The following is a 17,178-nucleotide window of genomic DNA, read 5'->3' as shown; positions in this document are numbered from 1 at the left end:
ATGTGTTGCTCTTCTGAATGTACTAAGATCATCTTAATAAGTTTCCAATAAAAAATGACATCATATTATAGTCTGCCATAAGCAAAGCAAGACAAAACAAACTCTTTTTTACAATACATTTTACTTTCAATTCACAATTGAAGTTCTCATCATTAACCTTACAATTATTTCTTCCAAGAGCAAAACATCCTAAATATTTTTATAATTTATAGGGTAATACTTTTTTTGTCATTTTGTTCGTTTACAGACTTATTGGTATCATACCAATACTATTTCTTAAACTACAAAAACATCTAATATTGGACAAAAGTAGAGTCTTGCCTATCTACATTTTTATGGGGAAGGAATATACAGTATCCTAAAATATTTATCTTGTTTTATTGGAGGAATGATATATTTTGTTTCATCTTTATTTTTTGTGTTTAAAACACCATCAATATCTATATTTTTTTGTTTAAGTTTTACGTTTGATTTCCTGCTTTTTTCCTTTCGTAAGGATCACAACTGTGGGTCCTAATTTATTATCAAATACAGTTTTAGAAGGTGTTGGTTATAATGTCACTAAATCATTATTTTGGTTTCCACTTCAGATCAGTAGTAAGGGCATTAGTGAATGAGCTTTGAATCATGGATGGCAACAGAACTTAGTTCAGATTCATGCTATACATGACTATTGTACGACATTGCCTTAATAGTCATACCAGTCATCAAAGGAACCCTTCTTTCCAAACCCTTTCTGGAACTTCCGGGCACCCTCAATGCTGTCCTTAATGGTTTGAAGTTTGACACCCTTGCGATACTCATATGTCAAAGCATCATAGAAAGAGTCAGCATTGTAAGCAGAGTAAAAAGCTGATTTACGATCAGCTTTCAGTGATTCTTGTGGGTACTTGGCGATCTGCTCAGCTAACTTGACACACTCTTCAATAGCTTTACCCTTGGGTACCACTCTGTTGGCCAGCCCAATGTGTAAAGCTTCATCAGCTTTGACAGGGCGACCAGTGATGATGAGGTCAAGGGCATGAGACAGACCAATCAGATATGGCAATCTTACAGCCCCACCATCAAGCAAAGGTACTCCTAGGGAAAAAAATTCATAATTTATCTTTAGATATTTCCAGCCTTTCCTTTTACATGTTTTTATTATTTTAAGGAAGAGCTCGAGTATCTCGGAAATCATCTATTGTGTTACCCACTTTTTGCTAATATTCACTATAGATCCTCTAGATTTTACTTTATACATAATACATAGCCAATAAATTGTATGTCTTTTCCCCTTTTCAAGGGTGCTCTGGGTCCTAAAAATATTACATGAGATGTGGAGGTCCCACTCTCTCCAGCCTTCCCCCCTCCACCCATCTACCCTCCCCATTCCCTTGTCACACATGTGGTTCGTATGCTGTACCACGGCATTCAAAACAACTATGGAAATATTGTGAAAAACCCTACCAAATCTCCTGTTGAAGAAACCAAAAACAGTGTTTTCCTCAGCGACCCTCAAGTCACACATCAATGCCAACTCCAGGCCACCACCAACAGCATGCCCCTGTATGGCTCCAACAACTGGTTTGGTTAACTTTAGCCTTGTGCAACCCTGAAGATGAAAAAAAATAAAATTGTTTAGGAGATCTATTTATTGTGTTACTATTTCATTCAGCACTGTATTTTCTATTGTTTTTTATCGCTAATGCTGAGCTAATTATAGACTTTATATTAGGAAGTGTTGCTGTTGTTATCAGATCACGTGCACCATACATACAAGTTTCGTGAGGTTTAGCATGCAGTCGCAAACAGGAAGCAAATTTTGTATTCCTTTGCACTACAAAACGAAAATTATCTTTTTAAAACTAAGAAAAAGGTGTATCGACTTGATATATTTGTTATTTTGGTTTCTAGAGCAAAGGAAAAGAAATAATTCGACTCTATAGAAGACTATCGTGACGCTAATCAAAACAAATAGTATTGGTGTCTTCACGAGGTTAAACATCACTTACCATAGGACCGTCACCCTCTCCAGGAGGAGCTATCTGCTTCAAGTATTCCTCTGCTTCTTTATCCGATAGCTCCTCAAGATCGTAACCAGCGCAAAAATGCCCTCCTTTGCCACAAAGAACAGCTACAGAAACTGAATCATCAATCTCGAAATGTTGAAAAATTTCAGACAGTTCCTTTGCAGTATCGACATTGATAGCATTACGCTTCTCGGGGCGACAAATAGAAACCATCAACACTTTGCCTATTCGTTCTTTCTCTACCAGATAGCTCTTTAGCCTTGTGCCTGCAGCTGCAAGGCGTGGAATTCTAAAGGCAAATCGTCTTGACATACTCAGGACACCCGCCATGTTTGAAAAACAACAACGCTCAGACTCTTGCACGCCTGGCCTATGTCTTCTAAAAAAGACCCTTCTCACGCTACCAGCACAGGTCCCTCAAGTAACAAGCAACAAGTAATAAGCAACAAGTAATAAGCAACATCAAAAATAAAAACAAATTTCATAAAATATATTTTAATTTATATATCCGTTTTCATTCTAAGACAAAAATAAAACTAAAAAGGAAAAGGGGTAATTTTTGTTGGTGAAGGACCAATTTATTAAGGGGTTTTCAAAAGGTGATAGATTTCCTATATGCGCGCCGGCCCCTAAGGTGCGTTACTCTTAGCAACCAAAGGACCAATCAGAATTCTCAGTTTTGAGTTTCAGTCTAATCAAAGATGGCTGCTGTTCGCTGGCGGGAAGTAAGGAGATTGCTGTTTTGGGGGAACAGTTCTTTACGACCCAAATAATGAAGCTTTTTTGTAATACCATGATTGAAAAGATGAGGAAATGAAAGGCCTAATGACTGGTAGTTCGAAGGCTTCTGATGAAGATGAAGAAACCGTTCGAGAACTGGTATGAGAAACTCAAAAGCTGTTGTTATCTTTTCTTGTTGTCATGAAGAAAGTTTTTAGCATATGTTTGTTGCTTAAAATATTTTGTATTACAAAACGTCATGGTAAATGTTTGTGACGAAGCTTCAATCTGTGTTTGATGTTGTTTTTTTATCTTGTACTTGCGGACAACTCAGTGTGACGTACAAATGCACATGCAAACATCTATATTTTCACAATCAAAGTACAAAATGTCAAACATATTCAAGCTAAGCTTATGTGTGTATAGTAATTGCAAAACATGACTTAATGACCAAGAATTGTTGGGATGCTGTGTTTTTATTATATTACATTATACAATATACAATTTGCCTCATGTGAAAGGGATTAAACTTGATTTTAAAACATACACTGTAAGCTTTTTCATTTCATATAGGCAAGCTAAATTAAGTTAAATCTATAAAAATGGGTTACACAAATAGACAGAATGAGTAAATATAAAGCAATAAGCAAGGCAGGATAGACTGCACTAAACAGTAAGGTAGTTTGCTAGGTTTAGATACATCTAAAGAAAATAGCCATGAGTACATCCAGCCTGAGGCTTAGTTCAAACTTGAAACTTTTAATTTTTCAGTTCTCTCAATATAGACCCAATGTAGAACCCCGTCCATCAACCTTTTTCCTATAGCAAAGGTCCTTGAAATCTTCTAAAATTGAATTGAATTTACCACTCTAGGGTGGATGGACTGGTCTTGCCTGACTAGTCAGTGTAAGCATTGATTGGTTTTCCTGGTCAGGAAGTTACCAGCTACTGTATGCACACCTGTGCTTGACTCCCACTGGGTATTTTAGTGAATTATGTACAATTATTACTGACAGAAATAAGTTCAACGGTTACTTGATGAAGTGATATACTTTTGACTTCATTTATTTTTTACAATGTCAAGACTGAGTGTATTTGAACATCAATTTTACAGCCATCATTTTCATTTTTTTCTGTATAGTTTGCTGCACATATACATATATATACATAAAGCATACAGCACTCTACTCCCATATTTTATTATATAAAAGTTTGAGGTCAGAACTTTGCTTTCATTGGCTTGATAAAATGATAATAATATACTGTAAACAGGATAGATTAAAGGACAGGTTAGAAGCAGCAAGAATATAACCATTAAAGTATTCATTATAACCCACTTCATTACTAACTCATTAATACAGGTTAAACCAGCTAAAAAATCTAGATCACCTCGCAATACAAAGGGCAACAATCAAATAAAGGAGCTGGTAAATATGTGTCTTAATTTCCTATATGTAATATTTCATGTGCTAAATGACTAGCTTTATAACTGAAACCATAATTTTTTTATAACCAAAGAAACTATTCTCATCCATCCAGTGGTGTAGCAAGGTCTCGGTCATGGCGGGCAGTTAAATGTACCATTTTCCATCCAATACAGACTGTGTACACATGCATCAACATTTTATCTGATGAGTTTGCCACCATATTCACAGATTCAGTAAAACGTTTGTGACAGGGGGGGGGGGGGGTTGCCCCCTTCTCTATGCTCCTGTGCCCCACCCCATTATCCTACAGAGAAATGAGAAGGTTTATAAAGCTAGTACAAATGTACCATTCTCCTTGATCCAGCTTTAGAAAATGTTTGTTCTTCTATTCCTTGGTGGAGATATGATGACTGTTCTTGAGATATTTACTCATATAAGTACAGTATTTTTTATCTTTCTTATGATATTATTGAAGCTTAAAAATTTGATGGCAAAACATTGGGTTTTTTTTCAGTGCACTTCCAATGGCATCAACTATGAAAAACTTCAAAAGGGATCTGCAAAAGCTGTTAAAAAGCTGGAGATGTTTTTCTCTGGTTTCCCCAAAATATGTGGAATGGAACTCTTTCCAGTCCTGCAAAGCCTTTGTCTTATTGGTCAAGAGATAGAAGTATTAGAAAACCTTGAAACCCTAATAAACCTGACAGAACTGTTTGTGTGTGAATGTGCTGTTAAGGTAAGAGAAATGGTTCAGTTATTTGGAGTTCACTTTCTTAGCAATTTTGTTTTGATGTGACCAAAGTTAACAAAAGAAAAAAGTATTATACAATGTATACATATTATGGTTATACAATGTATTCAATGTCACAATATCATACACATTCTCAGGTGTTTGCTCTTTGTCAGCTTGCTAGAATTGCTATATTGCTAGTGCAGTTTTTGCTCGTTTTATACCACCCTCCCTTGTTCTACTATCAATCATCAAGTAATACTCCACCGAGAAATTCAGTGTGACTGGTGCCAGGGCGACCTGTGGCTTAGTTGCTATGGAATACCATCTTGCTAGTTCGTTGCTTGCCTTTGCCTGCAAAGTGATACCTTAAACCTTCAATCATGATCAGAATGACATGTTAACTTTACACTTAAATTAAGAAAAGTGCTAACACCTAAAAGATGTCTGGAATGGTAAGTATCGTGTTCTGACCAAGTGCATGCGAGAATGTATTCATTCTTAATTAACAGTCGCATGTGATTGGTCAGAATACAATGCTTGACATTCATGGTTTTCTTGGGTTGATTTTACGGTAAAAGCTTATTGTTGCTGATCTTGATTGTATGATCCAGTGATGATCCAATTTCAAGTTTTTGTGTTATCTTTTGCTCGTACATTATATATCAACCCCTCACCACCTACTTGCTCCCTGTTTTCTGCTACAGAAAATTACAGGCCTAGAAAAATGTGTGAACCTGAAGAAGCTATTCCTTTATGATAATGAAATTCCCAGAATCGAGAATCTTTCCAACTTGACTAAGCTCACAACACTGTGGCTAAATAACAACAATATAACTGCAATAGAGGTAAGTAATACTATATAATGTTAAACTGATGGTCAAATTATCAACCACTCCCTAACTTAACAGTCTGAGCCTGGTCGTACAAAGGTTGGATAGCGCTATCCGGCAGATAAATCTTATCCAGTGGATAAATTTATTGGATAACAGTATCGACTTATCTACTGGATAAGGATTTATCCCTTGGATAGTGCTATCTGACCTTTGTAAAACCGGGCCGTGATGATATTTACATGTAGCAATCAAGCAACAGTCTTGCTGGTTAAAGTATCTGTCTGTGGTCTAATTTTGTTAGGCTGAATTTAAGTGAAATCATTGGAGGGCAAACCTCAGACCACTCCCTTACTGAATAGTGCGTTAAGCAACTGAGACATGCGAGTCCTTTGTATTATAAATATATCTATTTTTACAATTGTTTTCAGGGACTGGAGAATTTAACACTGCTTACTAACTTAAACCTAGCAAGCAACAGAATATCTGCTATTGGTAAGTCAGACGCCAGTGAAAGTATATTTCATAGATATAACGTTGGCTGAACATGGATTTAACTACATTCTGAACTATCTTTGCCAATGAACTACATGATGATGAGTATGATACTTAGCCTCCTCTGCAGGCTACCCCATATATTCTCTGTTGGGATCCCTGTGTTAAATTATATGGCAGAGAAGAACTAGGGATGAGAGAGGAGAAGGAGTGGGGATGAGGGAGGGAGAGAAAAAGTGAGAGGTCCTCTTCCTCTTTCTCCCTCTCCTCCACCTCTGCACTTCGTCTTTTTTGTCCTCACCACAGGAAGCCCGTGGAGCAAAAAGAGCGAAGGAGATGCCTCTGGGGGAGGCAAATATCCACTGATAAACAATGAAATCTTTCTACGCAGTACTGTTATTGCTTGTTATTACTGTTATTGCTGTTAATGACACTGATAGCTTTATAAATTATTTTCTTTTTAGGAAATTCCCTTATTCACAATACCAGCCTTGAAACCTTTGATTTATCTGCAAATAACCTAGGTTCTTTTAAGGTTAGTAGACTTCTACTGTACACTACATTCAATGCAGAAGAGTAAAAAAATATTGTGTTATAAGAATGTTTTTGTCTGAGCATATACATGTAGACCCCTTGCGTGTGATGTCAAAGCAGCTCAATTTGGGGGCCAAAACAAAAGAGTTCCAATCTCCTGAGAATTGCAACCTATTATTTTGTCCCCCAGATTGAGAAGCATTCCAAAGTGCTGCAAGGGGCCTATAACTCATACTTTTAATCAACACTCTAAGCTGACCTCACTTGCAATTAGAGCTCTGCAAGATTTCTCTTTCTCTCTAAACTCTGTTATGTTTTAGCCAAAAATGCATTGACTTTATGCAATAAATATTTTGCAATTGCCTCTCAAAACTATGGTTATGTACTGTAAATCACATAGCTATAAAGCCTCAATTTCAAAATTTTCAGGAGGGGTGAGAGCATTCCCCCTAACCCTCCAGATTAGCCCGCCCACTCCAAGCTATGCTCTGAAGTCCCTGGTAATCAAACATTACAATATTATTTGATCATATTCTTAGGATTTGACGAACCTGACCAAATTGAAAAACCTTACTTCACTGAGCCTAAAGAACCCAGTTTATGGTCCTAACCCAGTGTCATTACTATGTAACTATTCAACACACTTGTTGTTTCACTTGCCGAATCTCAAGCGCTTGGATACTTATGATGTGGAGTCTAAACAACTGAAGGAATTGGCTAAGGTAGGGGAAAAATAAAGAGGAAAATTTTTAATTTGTCATAATATACAGTACATCTAAAATCACTCTTTGAATTCTATGCATTCATGCATTTAAAAAGCATTTTTCAAATTTCCTTGTACATATAAGCCATATGCTATGTTTTTCTAAAATATCTGTTAAAATATATGGTAACTTTAGGAACCTCTCTGGTGTCTATTAATAGAAATTCATGTCCGCCATATTAGAGAAAACTAAATACATGATAGTTTACTGCTAACGTGCAGGATGGAAGAGGATGATGGCTGATTTGAATGTGATCTGTAGACTATCCTCAGCCATGTATTTGAACACAGGCCTCAATAAAGGTCTCTCATGCTTTTGTTGCTGTGAACTTTCTCGCTCTGGATATACTTTCTCAAAAATTTCACAGGATTCCAGCTCCGAATCTCAAACGCTTGACTGTTGAAAGCTATTGCTATGACCATGATTTGAGCTTCTTCAAATCAATACCTTTAGCTTTGTGTTTGAAATTCAGAGTCGGAATCCTTACAGACATGTTCTTAAGAAACCCTTTTGATTGACGTCCACCAAAACTCAATTTTTCATGTGAGCGGGGATTGCAGTAATAGGGTGTCCACATAAAAAAGGTCTCACTCTAGTTAATCAAGTTTCATTTTCATAATTTTTTGATAATTTTTTTGTTAGACGACGGTGATGAAGAAGAAGATGTATTACAACATGAGAATCAAAACCTTACAAAGAAACACAGCAGATCTACAGCATAAACTGACCAACGAAAAATACAATCTTCAGATGTTTGCAAACACCAGAATACGAGCACTGTACTCATGCATTAAAGAAGTATGTCGTTAGAAAGAGCTCGGGGGAGGGGGGGGGGGGGGGGGGGACTTTCTACTGCCAAACGAGCTCTTACTCACCTAATTTGGGAAAATGTCTTGGTTTAACTTACAACAACCTGTGCATTGAAGTATCCAAATACATTAAATGTGGTCATACTTTTGCGCATCATGCTGTAATTTAAATATTGGTTGAATAATAAAATGCATGGTTTATTGTTTGAATAATTATTGTTTATTGATCTAGTTACATATCCTTTCCTGTTACCAGATTGAAAGAGAGCAAGAAGAAACCCATTTAGCTCCTCCAAAAGAGCTCAGAAATCAGAGCTCTGATGAAGAAGGTGAAAAAGAAAAGACTAAAGAGGAAGACAATCCAGATGAACTAACTAAAAAATTTGAAATAAAAAAGGAAGCCTTAAAAACAAGAATAAAAAAATGGGACAAACAGTGTCAAGAGTAAGTATGATGATGTTTTGTCGATAATAGGGATGTTCACTGTGATATTAAGAAGAATTTTCTTGACATTCAGATATTACTTAACTCAATTATCCACCTACTTGTACACACATATCCAACCATGCATCCAATAATCTTAATTCTATCTTTTCACCATCCACCAATCTATCCATCCATCTCATGCTTCGTTTTTCCCACCCATCTCTTTATCCATCCCTACTTTCAATCATCTACTCATCTACCCAACCATGCATCCATCCATTCATCCATTCATCCATTTAGCTGCCTAACTCGATTAGATTTTCAGCTATTTTAGGTAGCTGTGCTCGTGTTTTTGCAATTCTAAATTTATGTTTCATGTAATTCTTTCCTCCTTGAGTGCAAATAAACTGTTGTTGTTGTTGTCATTCACCCATCCACTCATTCATCCCTATGTATCTTTCCATTCGTCCATCTATCCAAACAGCAATCCATCCATTCACCCATCCACTCATTCATCCCTATGTATGTTTCCATTCGTGCATCTACCCAAACAGCAATCCATCCATTCACCCATTTACTAATTCACACATTCACCCAGCAATCTTCCAACCTATCCATTCAACTATCCATCCCTTTCCATTCTGGTCCATCTGTCCTTCCATCCACCCCCATCCATTTATCTGTATTTTCTTTCATCCATGCATCTACCCAATCAGCATTCCATCCCTTCACCCATTTACTAATTCACCCATTCACCCAGCAATCCACCAATCCACCAATTAGTCTTTTATTATACAATCTAATAAACATTAAATTGATTATTATATTGCAGAATTGAGAGCTCCTACAGGGAAAGTTGGGAGCAAGTACAGCTGGTGTCTGACATGACCATTCAGAGGTTGTTAGTAGAACTAGACACTGGTGGGAATGTAAGGTTTGAAGATGGCAAACCCACTGATATATGGTAAATAAACGTGTCATGATATCTTGAAGAGTGCAAAACATGTTGTTGTTGATGATGATGATGATGATACTGATGATGATGATGATGAGGGTGATAGTGATAGTGATGAGGATTATGATGATGAGAGTGAGGGTGGTGATGATGAGGTTGAGGTTGATAATGGTGGTGAGGGTGAGGGTGATGGTGGTGAGGGTGAGGTTGATGGTGGTGAGAGTGATGGTGGTGAGAGTGAGAGTGAGAGTGAGCGTAATGGTGATGGTGTTTATACCTACTCACACTATAATCCTGATGCTGTAGTTTCTATTAGCAGCAATCGTAGTCTATGTGTTGTTTCCAGGAAATAAGAAAACCACGATCCTAAGTTGTGCTAAGATATAACAAAGAGATTTATGGATTACCTAGAATTATTTACTTGCTACAACTGACTTTAATCACTTGTTTGCAGGTACAAGTCATGTCATGATCTTGTAACATCTCGGTTCTGTGCAGGAGATTACCTGGTAAGTTACCTTCAAGCCAATCACAAAGAAAATCTGCCAAAGAAAATTCTAGAAAACATCACGGTCGCGGTAAGGCGCGCATATGGTATCAACTTTTTCATATTCATACAAAAACAGCATCTCCAGTTACTGCTCTATTACTTACGTCTTGTTTTCGTGGTGTAGAACTATGGTGTTACAGGAATAAAGGTTCATCGCATCACACGAGTACATAACAGAATCTTGCGTGCTCGGTTCGATGAGGTACTCTACCAGACACTGGCAAAGAGCCATATCGTTGAGATAACCAAGTATGTACATCTCTTTTAAATTGTGATAATTTGAATATAAATAAAGTGAAGTCACTAAACCCGTGAAATATATATTAGACTAATACACTTTAGTAGACCCTAATTCCATTGTTTTCTTTTGTGTCTATTGGACTATTACGCGTTGACTGACATTTTTTATTTATTTCACGGGTTAAATGCCTTCAGTCTATAAATGAAAGAGAGTAAGGTATCCATTCGTTTCTTACTTTGTGTTAATGATATTCCAGGGGAAGATCTCATAAGAAACTGCTCGAGTATCTGTTCTTCATGTGGAATCCTGATGCATTTGACGAAGCAAATGAGCCAGTCACAGTACTGGAAAAGGGATTCCGTAAATCAACTGAATACGAAGTGAGTAAGACGTCTTACAGTTACTTCAGACTCATTGTTTCACCCCTCGGCTTGACCAGCACCGACTTTTCCGTATAGAGGCTTTGCACCGTAACGTGATGGCAGCCATGACAGTAGGCACAACAATAGAGTCGCTTTTCCTTGGGAAACTGAATCCTTTTTCATGTAAAGCACATTAGACCAGATTCTATTGTTCCTGCCTCCTGTCATGGCTGCCATCACGTGATGGTGCAAAGCCTCTATAAAGGAATCAAGGGTGACAAAGCATTAGTACACTCGCCTCTCATCTCTGGGGTCTCGGGTTTGATTCCCGACCTCGGTATCACATGTGAGTAGAGTTTGGTTAGCTCTCTCTTTGATCCAAGAGTTTTTCTCTGGCCTTTCCTTCCACAAAACCTATCACGTTATATTCCAATTCGATCTGTAAATTAACCGTGTCCTGACTTAGGCCAGCTATGAGATTTTTTCAGGGTCTCATAAAATTAGTTCATTTTCTCTTGTATAAGGACATAAGACCGAAAGCCCTTGTAGACCTTGTAGATAGTTTTGCAAAACCTGTCCAGCTCCTTCTACAAGCAATAGACTTAAATCACTCAACTCAATCACATTTTTTCTTGGTGTATTGCAGAAGGCTGGTTTTGATGGAGGTGTGCCGTTATCGAACAGTGTTGGTATCTGTGATCAATCTAGGATCCAAAAATGTACCGCCAAATCTAAAGAAAAGGGAATTGCCAATCCCTTCCCGTTCAGACACGGTAAGTACAACCAGTGACAATATTAGCCAATCAACAGAGGGGCATCCACCTGCATTGAATGAAAGCGTTTGTTAATCAGCGATTTTCCACTCGCCATCCATCAGAAGAACCAAACGCTGTTATTATAAGACGACAAAGTATTGGTCTTGCTTTATGGTGATAAGAAATCCTGCCGACCGTAAAAAAATACTTTTCCAAAACAAAACAAAAAACAATCTGATCCGGAATTGCGTTTATAAAGGCTTGTGGTCTTGGAGTATACCTATTTACAGAAACCCACTATGGGATGGGTGCTCCACGCTTCTGATTATAGACTCGTGATTCAGAAATATGGTAGTGCATGAACCAGTTCGGGAAGTGGACAGCTCTAGTTCTACGCTCCAGCGACTAGAGAAAACGTTTTATAGAAATTCTTGATTAATTAGACAAATTAAGCTATTTATGAATGTTTTAAATCTTATAAGATTCCCGATTTTCCTTCCCGCAAATGGCAAACCGGCATGATCATCTTTTTCCTGTATTTCACTTTACCTTACTTTGACGTTTACCGTAAACGAGAATCTTAAATTCTCTATTATTGGGCTTGCGCCACTCCAAACCCTTCACAAAAAAGCTGAAGGGTTAACTAAACATTTCAAGCAGAATCATGACTAAATACAAGCTGTTGTCTCACAGGTCAGCTGATCATTTCCAAAACGTTTGTTGGTAGAGCAGTTTCTGCTAATACAGGTGAAACGAGGTAAGAATCTATCTAACACCTATGAATATATTACATTTTGCAGCGTGTTGCTCGGTATCAGATTTCAGATCTCCAAACGACAACCTTATTTTGAAATAGGCGTATATCCGACGCGTGCGCACAACTTATTATCGTGTTTTTATTCCGCAGGGTGACCAAAGGTAGATATCCATACGCTGACAGCGTGTTTCGCCTCCGCACACACGAAGCTTCCAAGACAGAAATAGCAAAACCCGTAAAGTCGTGTGACTGCAGTTCACGTCAATGTGAATGGTTTGTTTTTGACCACGAGATGGTATTACCCGAGTATGTAGTGGACTTTGAGTACCTCACTAGGGTAGGTATCTATTTAGCAGTTAGTCCTCGAGCCTGAATGGACTATGAGTCAATAACCCTTGAGGCCCGAGTTTTAGTCAAATCCAACTAGTCGGTCAAATATATAGATGCAAACGAGTTTTAAATTAAAGTTAAATTCAATGTCTTGGTTTTCAAAGCCGCCACTTTTCGTTACTAGTAGACTAAAACTTATAGCCTAGTAGTAGCTCATCCAATTACAATACAATATTAATGCTAGACCTCTAGTTAAGTTTGACTAAATAACTATATACGGGTAGCACATTGTGCGTTGCTAAAGGGCCCCTATTACCATTGTGGTTATGGTTCCCATGCTGGACCCGCCATCACATGTGAGTAGAGTTTCTTGTTGGCTCTCTCCTGTGCTTCTAGGGTTTTTCTCTGCTCGACCGGTATTTGGCTGCTTGTCCGGTGGAAAAAAAAACAGGAGAAAATCATATGAACTAGCACTAGTCAGAGAGTCCTGTTTGCATTACGCGGGTTTGAAATAATAGGAGAAGATCATGGTAGTTTAAGAATTATTCTTTCTTTCTTTCATTCATTCGTTCATACATTCATTCATTCATTTTTCAGCACAAATCCAAATCCCCTTACATCCATTACATTGGGGACACTGTTCATAAGTCAACTTCTTCGGACAGCGGACAGAATGAAAATTACGTGGATGTAGACGTTCTTAATATGGAACCCAAGTCTAAACCAAGACCAAGGTTGGTACTAGTGCTATGATCACTTAAGAACATGCAAAAACGAACGCACACCGCACGGTCACGCTACAAAAATAACGACTTCCTTTGAATCAATGGAACGGTTACTCCCAAAAAAAAGATAAAAGAACGTTACTGATTTACAGTACGTACACAGCACGACATGCCATAACACTGAAATGGCTTCCCATTGTCTTCCAGTAAATTAACCAACTACAACGTGTAGTTACGGATACGATAAGATACGGCACGGCTACAGTTTGACTACAAATTCGCCGTATCGTTTACCACCCGTAAAAACAACTCTATCACTTATTGAAGCAGCTAGTACTGAATGCTTTGATCTTATCGCAAATATTATGCCAAATATTTCTTCAATAATTTAACTTTTAATCTAATATTTTTAGATTGATTGGTCTAACAGAAGAGATCTTACTAAGCCACTGCAATGTACAGTCTTTGGAACACATCACTGTAAGCAAAAAAACACCCCGGGTTAACGGGTGGGGGGCGGGGGGACCTCAGGGGTAAAAGTATCGGGTATGCTCGTCGGAAATGTTCAAAAATACTCCTAAAAAATACCAGAAGTATTTTAAGAAGGGCGTGATTGGACAATTTTTAACCCCTAAACAGGTGCCGCAATTCTAAATTTAAAATTTTTTTTCACACTAAAAGATACCAAATCGCTGATTTTTATCCCTTAGAGATACGACTAGCACACCCGATACTCGTAGCTCGGAGTCTTCCCCCCACCCCGGAAGTAAACTGGTCGTCACGTCGTAACGCAACGTTTTTCTTCCTACCAACGTGTTAAGTGTTCGTGGGGAAAGAAACGTTTGCTGACGACCCTGAGAACGTTTGCGTAGCAGGATAACTCTAGATGAAAACCTTTTCAAATAAGATGTGTGGGCTATCCCTGTTTCAATTCAGAATGTTCACAAATATTCAACAATAAAACAGGGGCTAAGCCTTCTTCACAGGAACACGTGAATATTCTACACAAATTCAAGGCTAGCCCTGAGCAGCAGTGATCTCACAACTAGAGTATTTTCTGAGTGCAAGTTTCTAAGGAACATGAGTTGAGTCACATGGTTGCACACACTGTATAAGCTATGACAGTCTTCTTATTGCCTTTTGTTATTTTCTAGGTGCTAAATCTCCATGGTAACGGCCTAAACCGTCTAAAACATCTGAACTCAATACCCTTGCTAAAAAAGCTTATCCTTAGCTTTAATGAACTTACCAAACTCGACGATATTAACCACATGGTACGGCATTCAGAATATTTATATAATTATTAAGATGAAAGTTGAATATTTTTGCATTGAACGTCCTGTTGATTTTTTTTCACCGTTTCCTCATATATCTTTGTTTAATTTTTCCTCTTTGTAGTCGTTTTTGGAGCATCTTGATGTTAGCTTTAACAAGGTTACTACTCTTGAAGGATTAAAGGTACGGCGTTATAAATTCTCCCCAACACCCCGACATCCTATCACACACACATACAATATTGGGCCATTGCAATTGATATTTTAAACCCCTCGATTGAGAATCCTATTCAAACCCTGTTGTCTTCAAAAGTGTCTAGAAAGTCTAAGGGTAGAGAAAAGTGAAAACCTCTTGGATGGGATGTTAGAGATGCTTCCGCTTTTCATTTTCGGATAAGGTATCATTCCCTTGAATACCATTCCTTTGTTTTCCATTAAAGACCCATTGCCACTAACCGTGATGCATCACGATTTGTTTACATTTTGAATCGTGTCTCCACTGAAAAAACGATTCCAACATTTTGAATAAACTCATAAAAGAATGTAAAAGAATCATTATTGTGCCTTAGTGCTATGTCGGAAAAGGATTTAATATGAAGTTATTATTCAATATATAAATCTTTGAATTTCATGGACCACGAAATTTATCTGTGACCACGGTGCATCACGGTAAGTGGCAATGGGTCTTTAATGTTTGTTAAGATACACTAAGTTGAATGACGCTCAAACTAGATATTATTCCCGAATGAATTAAACATAATCTGAAATGGGACATTACTACTTGGCAGTTGTTTGTATGTTGTGTTTGTTAATGTGTTTGTTTGCCACAGGGTTGTACCCGCTTAAGATACTTGGACATCAGCTGGAATAAGCTGAAGTTTATACGTGAAGAACTGGGGATAATGAGAAAGCACATTGCCACCTTGGTGACATTAGACACACGCAATAATCCTTGGCAAAAAGTACGTAGATCTTAGTATTGTCTTGATCCACCAATGATGAGCTGCTGTCTTGTCCTTTCCTTTCCTTTCCTTTCCTTTCCTTTCCTTTCCTTTCCTTTCCTTTCCTTTCCTTTCCTTTCCTTTCCTTTCCTTTCCTTTCCTTTCCTTTCCTTTCCTTCCCTTCCCTTCCCTTCCCTTTTCTTTCCTTTTCCCTCATTTCCCCTTATTTTTAAGTTATTTTCTGGGTTCTCAATAGCCACAGGTGTTCCATGTACTAGGTTCATGGTTCTTGCGGTAGTTGACTGCATTTATTCCGACTTCTTTTTCAAAATATGAAAACATACCCATCATAAATGCCTCATGAATAAAAACACAATTAACTTGTTACTTGTTACATATTATCTAGTCTTAGCCTTGCTAATTCGATTTCTTTGACAGCCCGAGACATTACGAACCAGAGCATTAGGACGCCTAAGAAACCTCGAAGTACTCGACGACATTCCAGTAACTGATGATGAAGTAGCTCTAGCTTTACGAATGGCAGCTGCTTCTCGCATCTCTACGTTTGCCATCCTTGCACACTCTAGAACAGACCAGGTCAAGCCGCGTAGTCTGAGCATAGTCCCTACAGCACAGACCATCTTGGCTACCAGTATCCAGAAACCTGCAAGACCAATGGATGATGATAACCAATGGATGGTTAAGGTATGGAGTAATTACTGTAATATGACACTCAAATGGCTTTCTTGGTCCGGCTTGATGATGATTGAATAATGTGGAAGCCATTTAAAAGTCATGATACACTCATGACCCGTTTGGCCTTAGCCTAAAATACCCTTAAAACAGAGCACTGACTGATGCAACTGAAAAGTAAAGAATTACTGTAATCTGGTCTCAAATGGCTTCCTTGGACAAACGTTGTCATGTCCCGCTTCGCTGATAGGCGTGTAAATTTTGCCCTTTTACTCTTAGGCGCTAGTTATTTGTTTATTAGAGTGCATACCACATATCCGTGAAAGACGTTGTAAGAAATTACACATACACCTATAAACGTTTGTACTAATTTGTACAATTTTGTTAGCTAACTTTTTCACAGATATTTGGTATGCGCTCTATAATCTGGGTTTGTTTTTTGTTTCTTTTTTTTTAAATTTTACTTTTTCATTTATTCAGGTGACCACATTGAACTTAGACAACATGCGTCTCGGTAAAATATCAAATCTAGAAAAGCTTGTCAACCTAAGATGGGCTTCTTTCAACGATAACGACTTGACTAAGATAGAAGGCTTTGAACACTGTAGCATGTTAGAAGAGCTCTCCCTGGAAGGCAATTGTATATCAAAGTTTGAAGGTAAATATATGATCTCTTACGGTGGCTCGATCGAAACAAACCACGCGTCTCAGGCGCCAGCATAGTAAAACTCTCACAGAATCGTCAATAATTATGCGATTGTTCTGAAACTTTCGGTGTTCAGGCGTTATTTAACGGGAATGACAGAGCATGTAGAAATATGTTAAGATGGTCACTCGAATTATTC

At 37.9% G+C, this 17,178-nt stretch overlaps 2 protein-coding genes across 6 annotated transcripts in view; one reads left to right on the top strand and one right to left on the bottom strand.

Annotated features, from left to right (window-relative positions):
- Positions 1-102: 102 nt before the first annotated feature.
- LOC116295133 (uncharacterized) lies at positions 103-2,399 on the bottom strand. Its single transcript, XM_031702877.2, has 3 exons — positions 1,995-2,399; positions 1,450-1,594; positions 103-1,080 (listed from the first exon to the last, which is right to left on the bottom strand). Exons 1-3 carry the CDS (start codon positions 2,340-2,342, stop codon positions 689-691), a joined length of 885 nt encoding a protein of 294 aa, XP_031558737.1. The 5' UTR covers positions 2,343-2,399; the 3' UTR covers positions 103-688.
- Positions 2,400-2,684: 285 nt separating this feature from the next.
- LOC116295126 (leucine-rich repeat-containing protein 9) overlaps positions 2,685-17,178 on the top strand; it is a 53,792-nt gene continuing 39,298 nt past the window's right edge. For 2 of the 5 annotated variants that reach the window (XM_089036637.1, XM_089036635.1), the window contains exons 1-23: positions 2,685-2,891; positions 4,094-4,159; positions 4,674-4,895; positions 5,597-5,737; positions 6,154-6,217; positions 6,682-6,752; positions 7,291-7,473; positions 8,158-8,313; positions 8,581-8,768; positions 9,583-9,714; positions 10,160-10,214; positions 10,380-10,504; positions 10,753-10,876; positions 11,505-11,631; positions 12,307-12,370; positions 12,521-12,707; positions 13,298-13,434; positions 13,839-13,905; positions 14,580-14,699; positions 14,824-14,883; positions 15,530-15,661; positions 16,079-16,345; positions 16,814-16,991. In XM_089036637.1, coding sequence (XP_088892763.1) covers positions 2,826-2,891; positions 4,094-4,159; positions 4,674-4,895; positions 5,597-5,737; positions 6,154-6,217; positions 6,682-6,752; positions 7,291-7,473; positions 8,158-8,313; positions 8,581-8,768; positions 9,583-9,714; positions 10,160-10,214; positions 10,380-10,504; positions 10,753-10,876; positions 11,505-11,631; positions 12,307-12,370; positions 12,521-12,707; positions 13,298-13,434; positions 13,839-13,905; positions 14,580-14,699; positions 14,824-14,883; positions 15,530-15,661; positions 16,079-16,345; positions 16,814-16,991 — 2,932 coding nt within the window. In that variant the 5' untranslated portion in view covers positions 2,685-2,825. The remainder of the gene's footprint in view (positions 2,892-4,093; positions 4,160-4,673; positions 4,896-5,596; positions 5,738-6,153; positions 6,218-6,681; positions 6,753-7,290; positions 7,474-8,157; positions 8,314-8,580; positions 8,769-9,582; positions 9,715-10,159; positions 10,215-10,379; positions 10,505-10,752; positions 10,877-11,504; positions 11,632-12,306; positions 12,371-12,520; positions 12,708-13,297; positions 13,435-13,838; positions 13,906-14,579; positions 14,700-14,823; positions 14,884-15,529; positions 15,662-16,078; positions 16,346-16,813; positions 16,992-17,178) is intronic. The other 3 variants (XR_016121111.1, XM_089036624.1, XM_089036633.1) reach the window with 2 other exon arrangements.

This window comes from Actinia tenebrosa, unplaced genomic scaffold (genome assembly GCF_029948245.1).
Source record: "Actinia tenebrosa isolate PJP-AT-01 unplaced genomic scaffold, QUT_ActTen_1.0 PGA_scaffold0__85_contigs__length_37466705, whole genome shotgun sequence".
In the NCBI taxonomy this organism is placed as follows: Eukaryota; Metazoa; Cnidaria; class Anthozoa; order Actiniaria; family Actiniidae; genus Actinia; species Actinia tenebrosa.
This window is presented reverse-complemented; position numbering and strand designations above follow the sequence as displayed.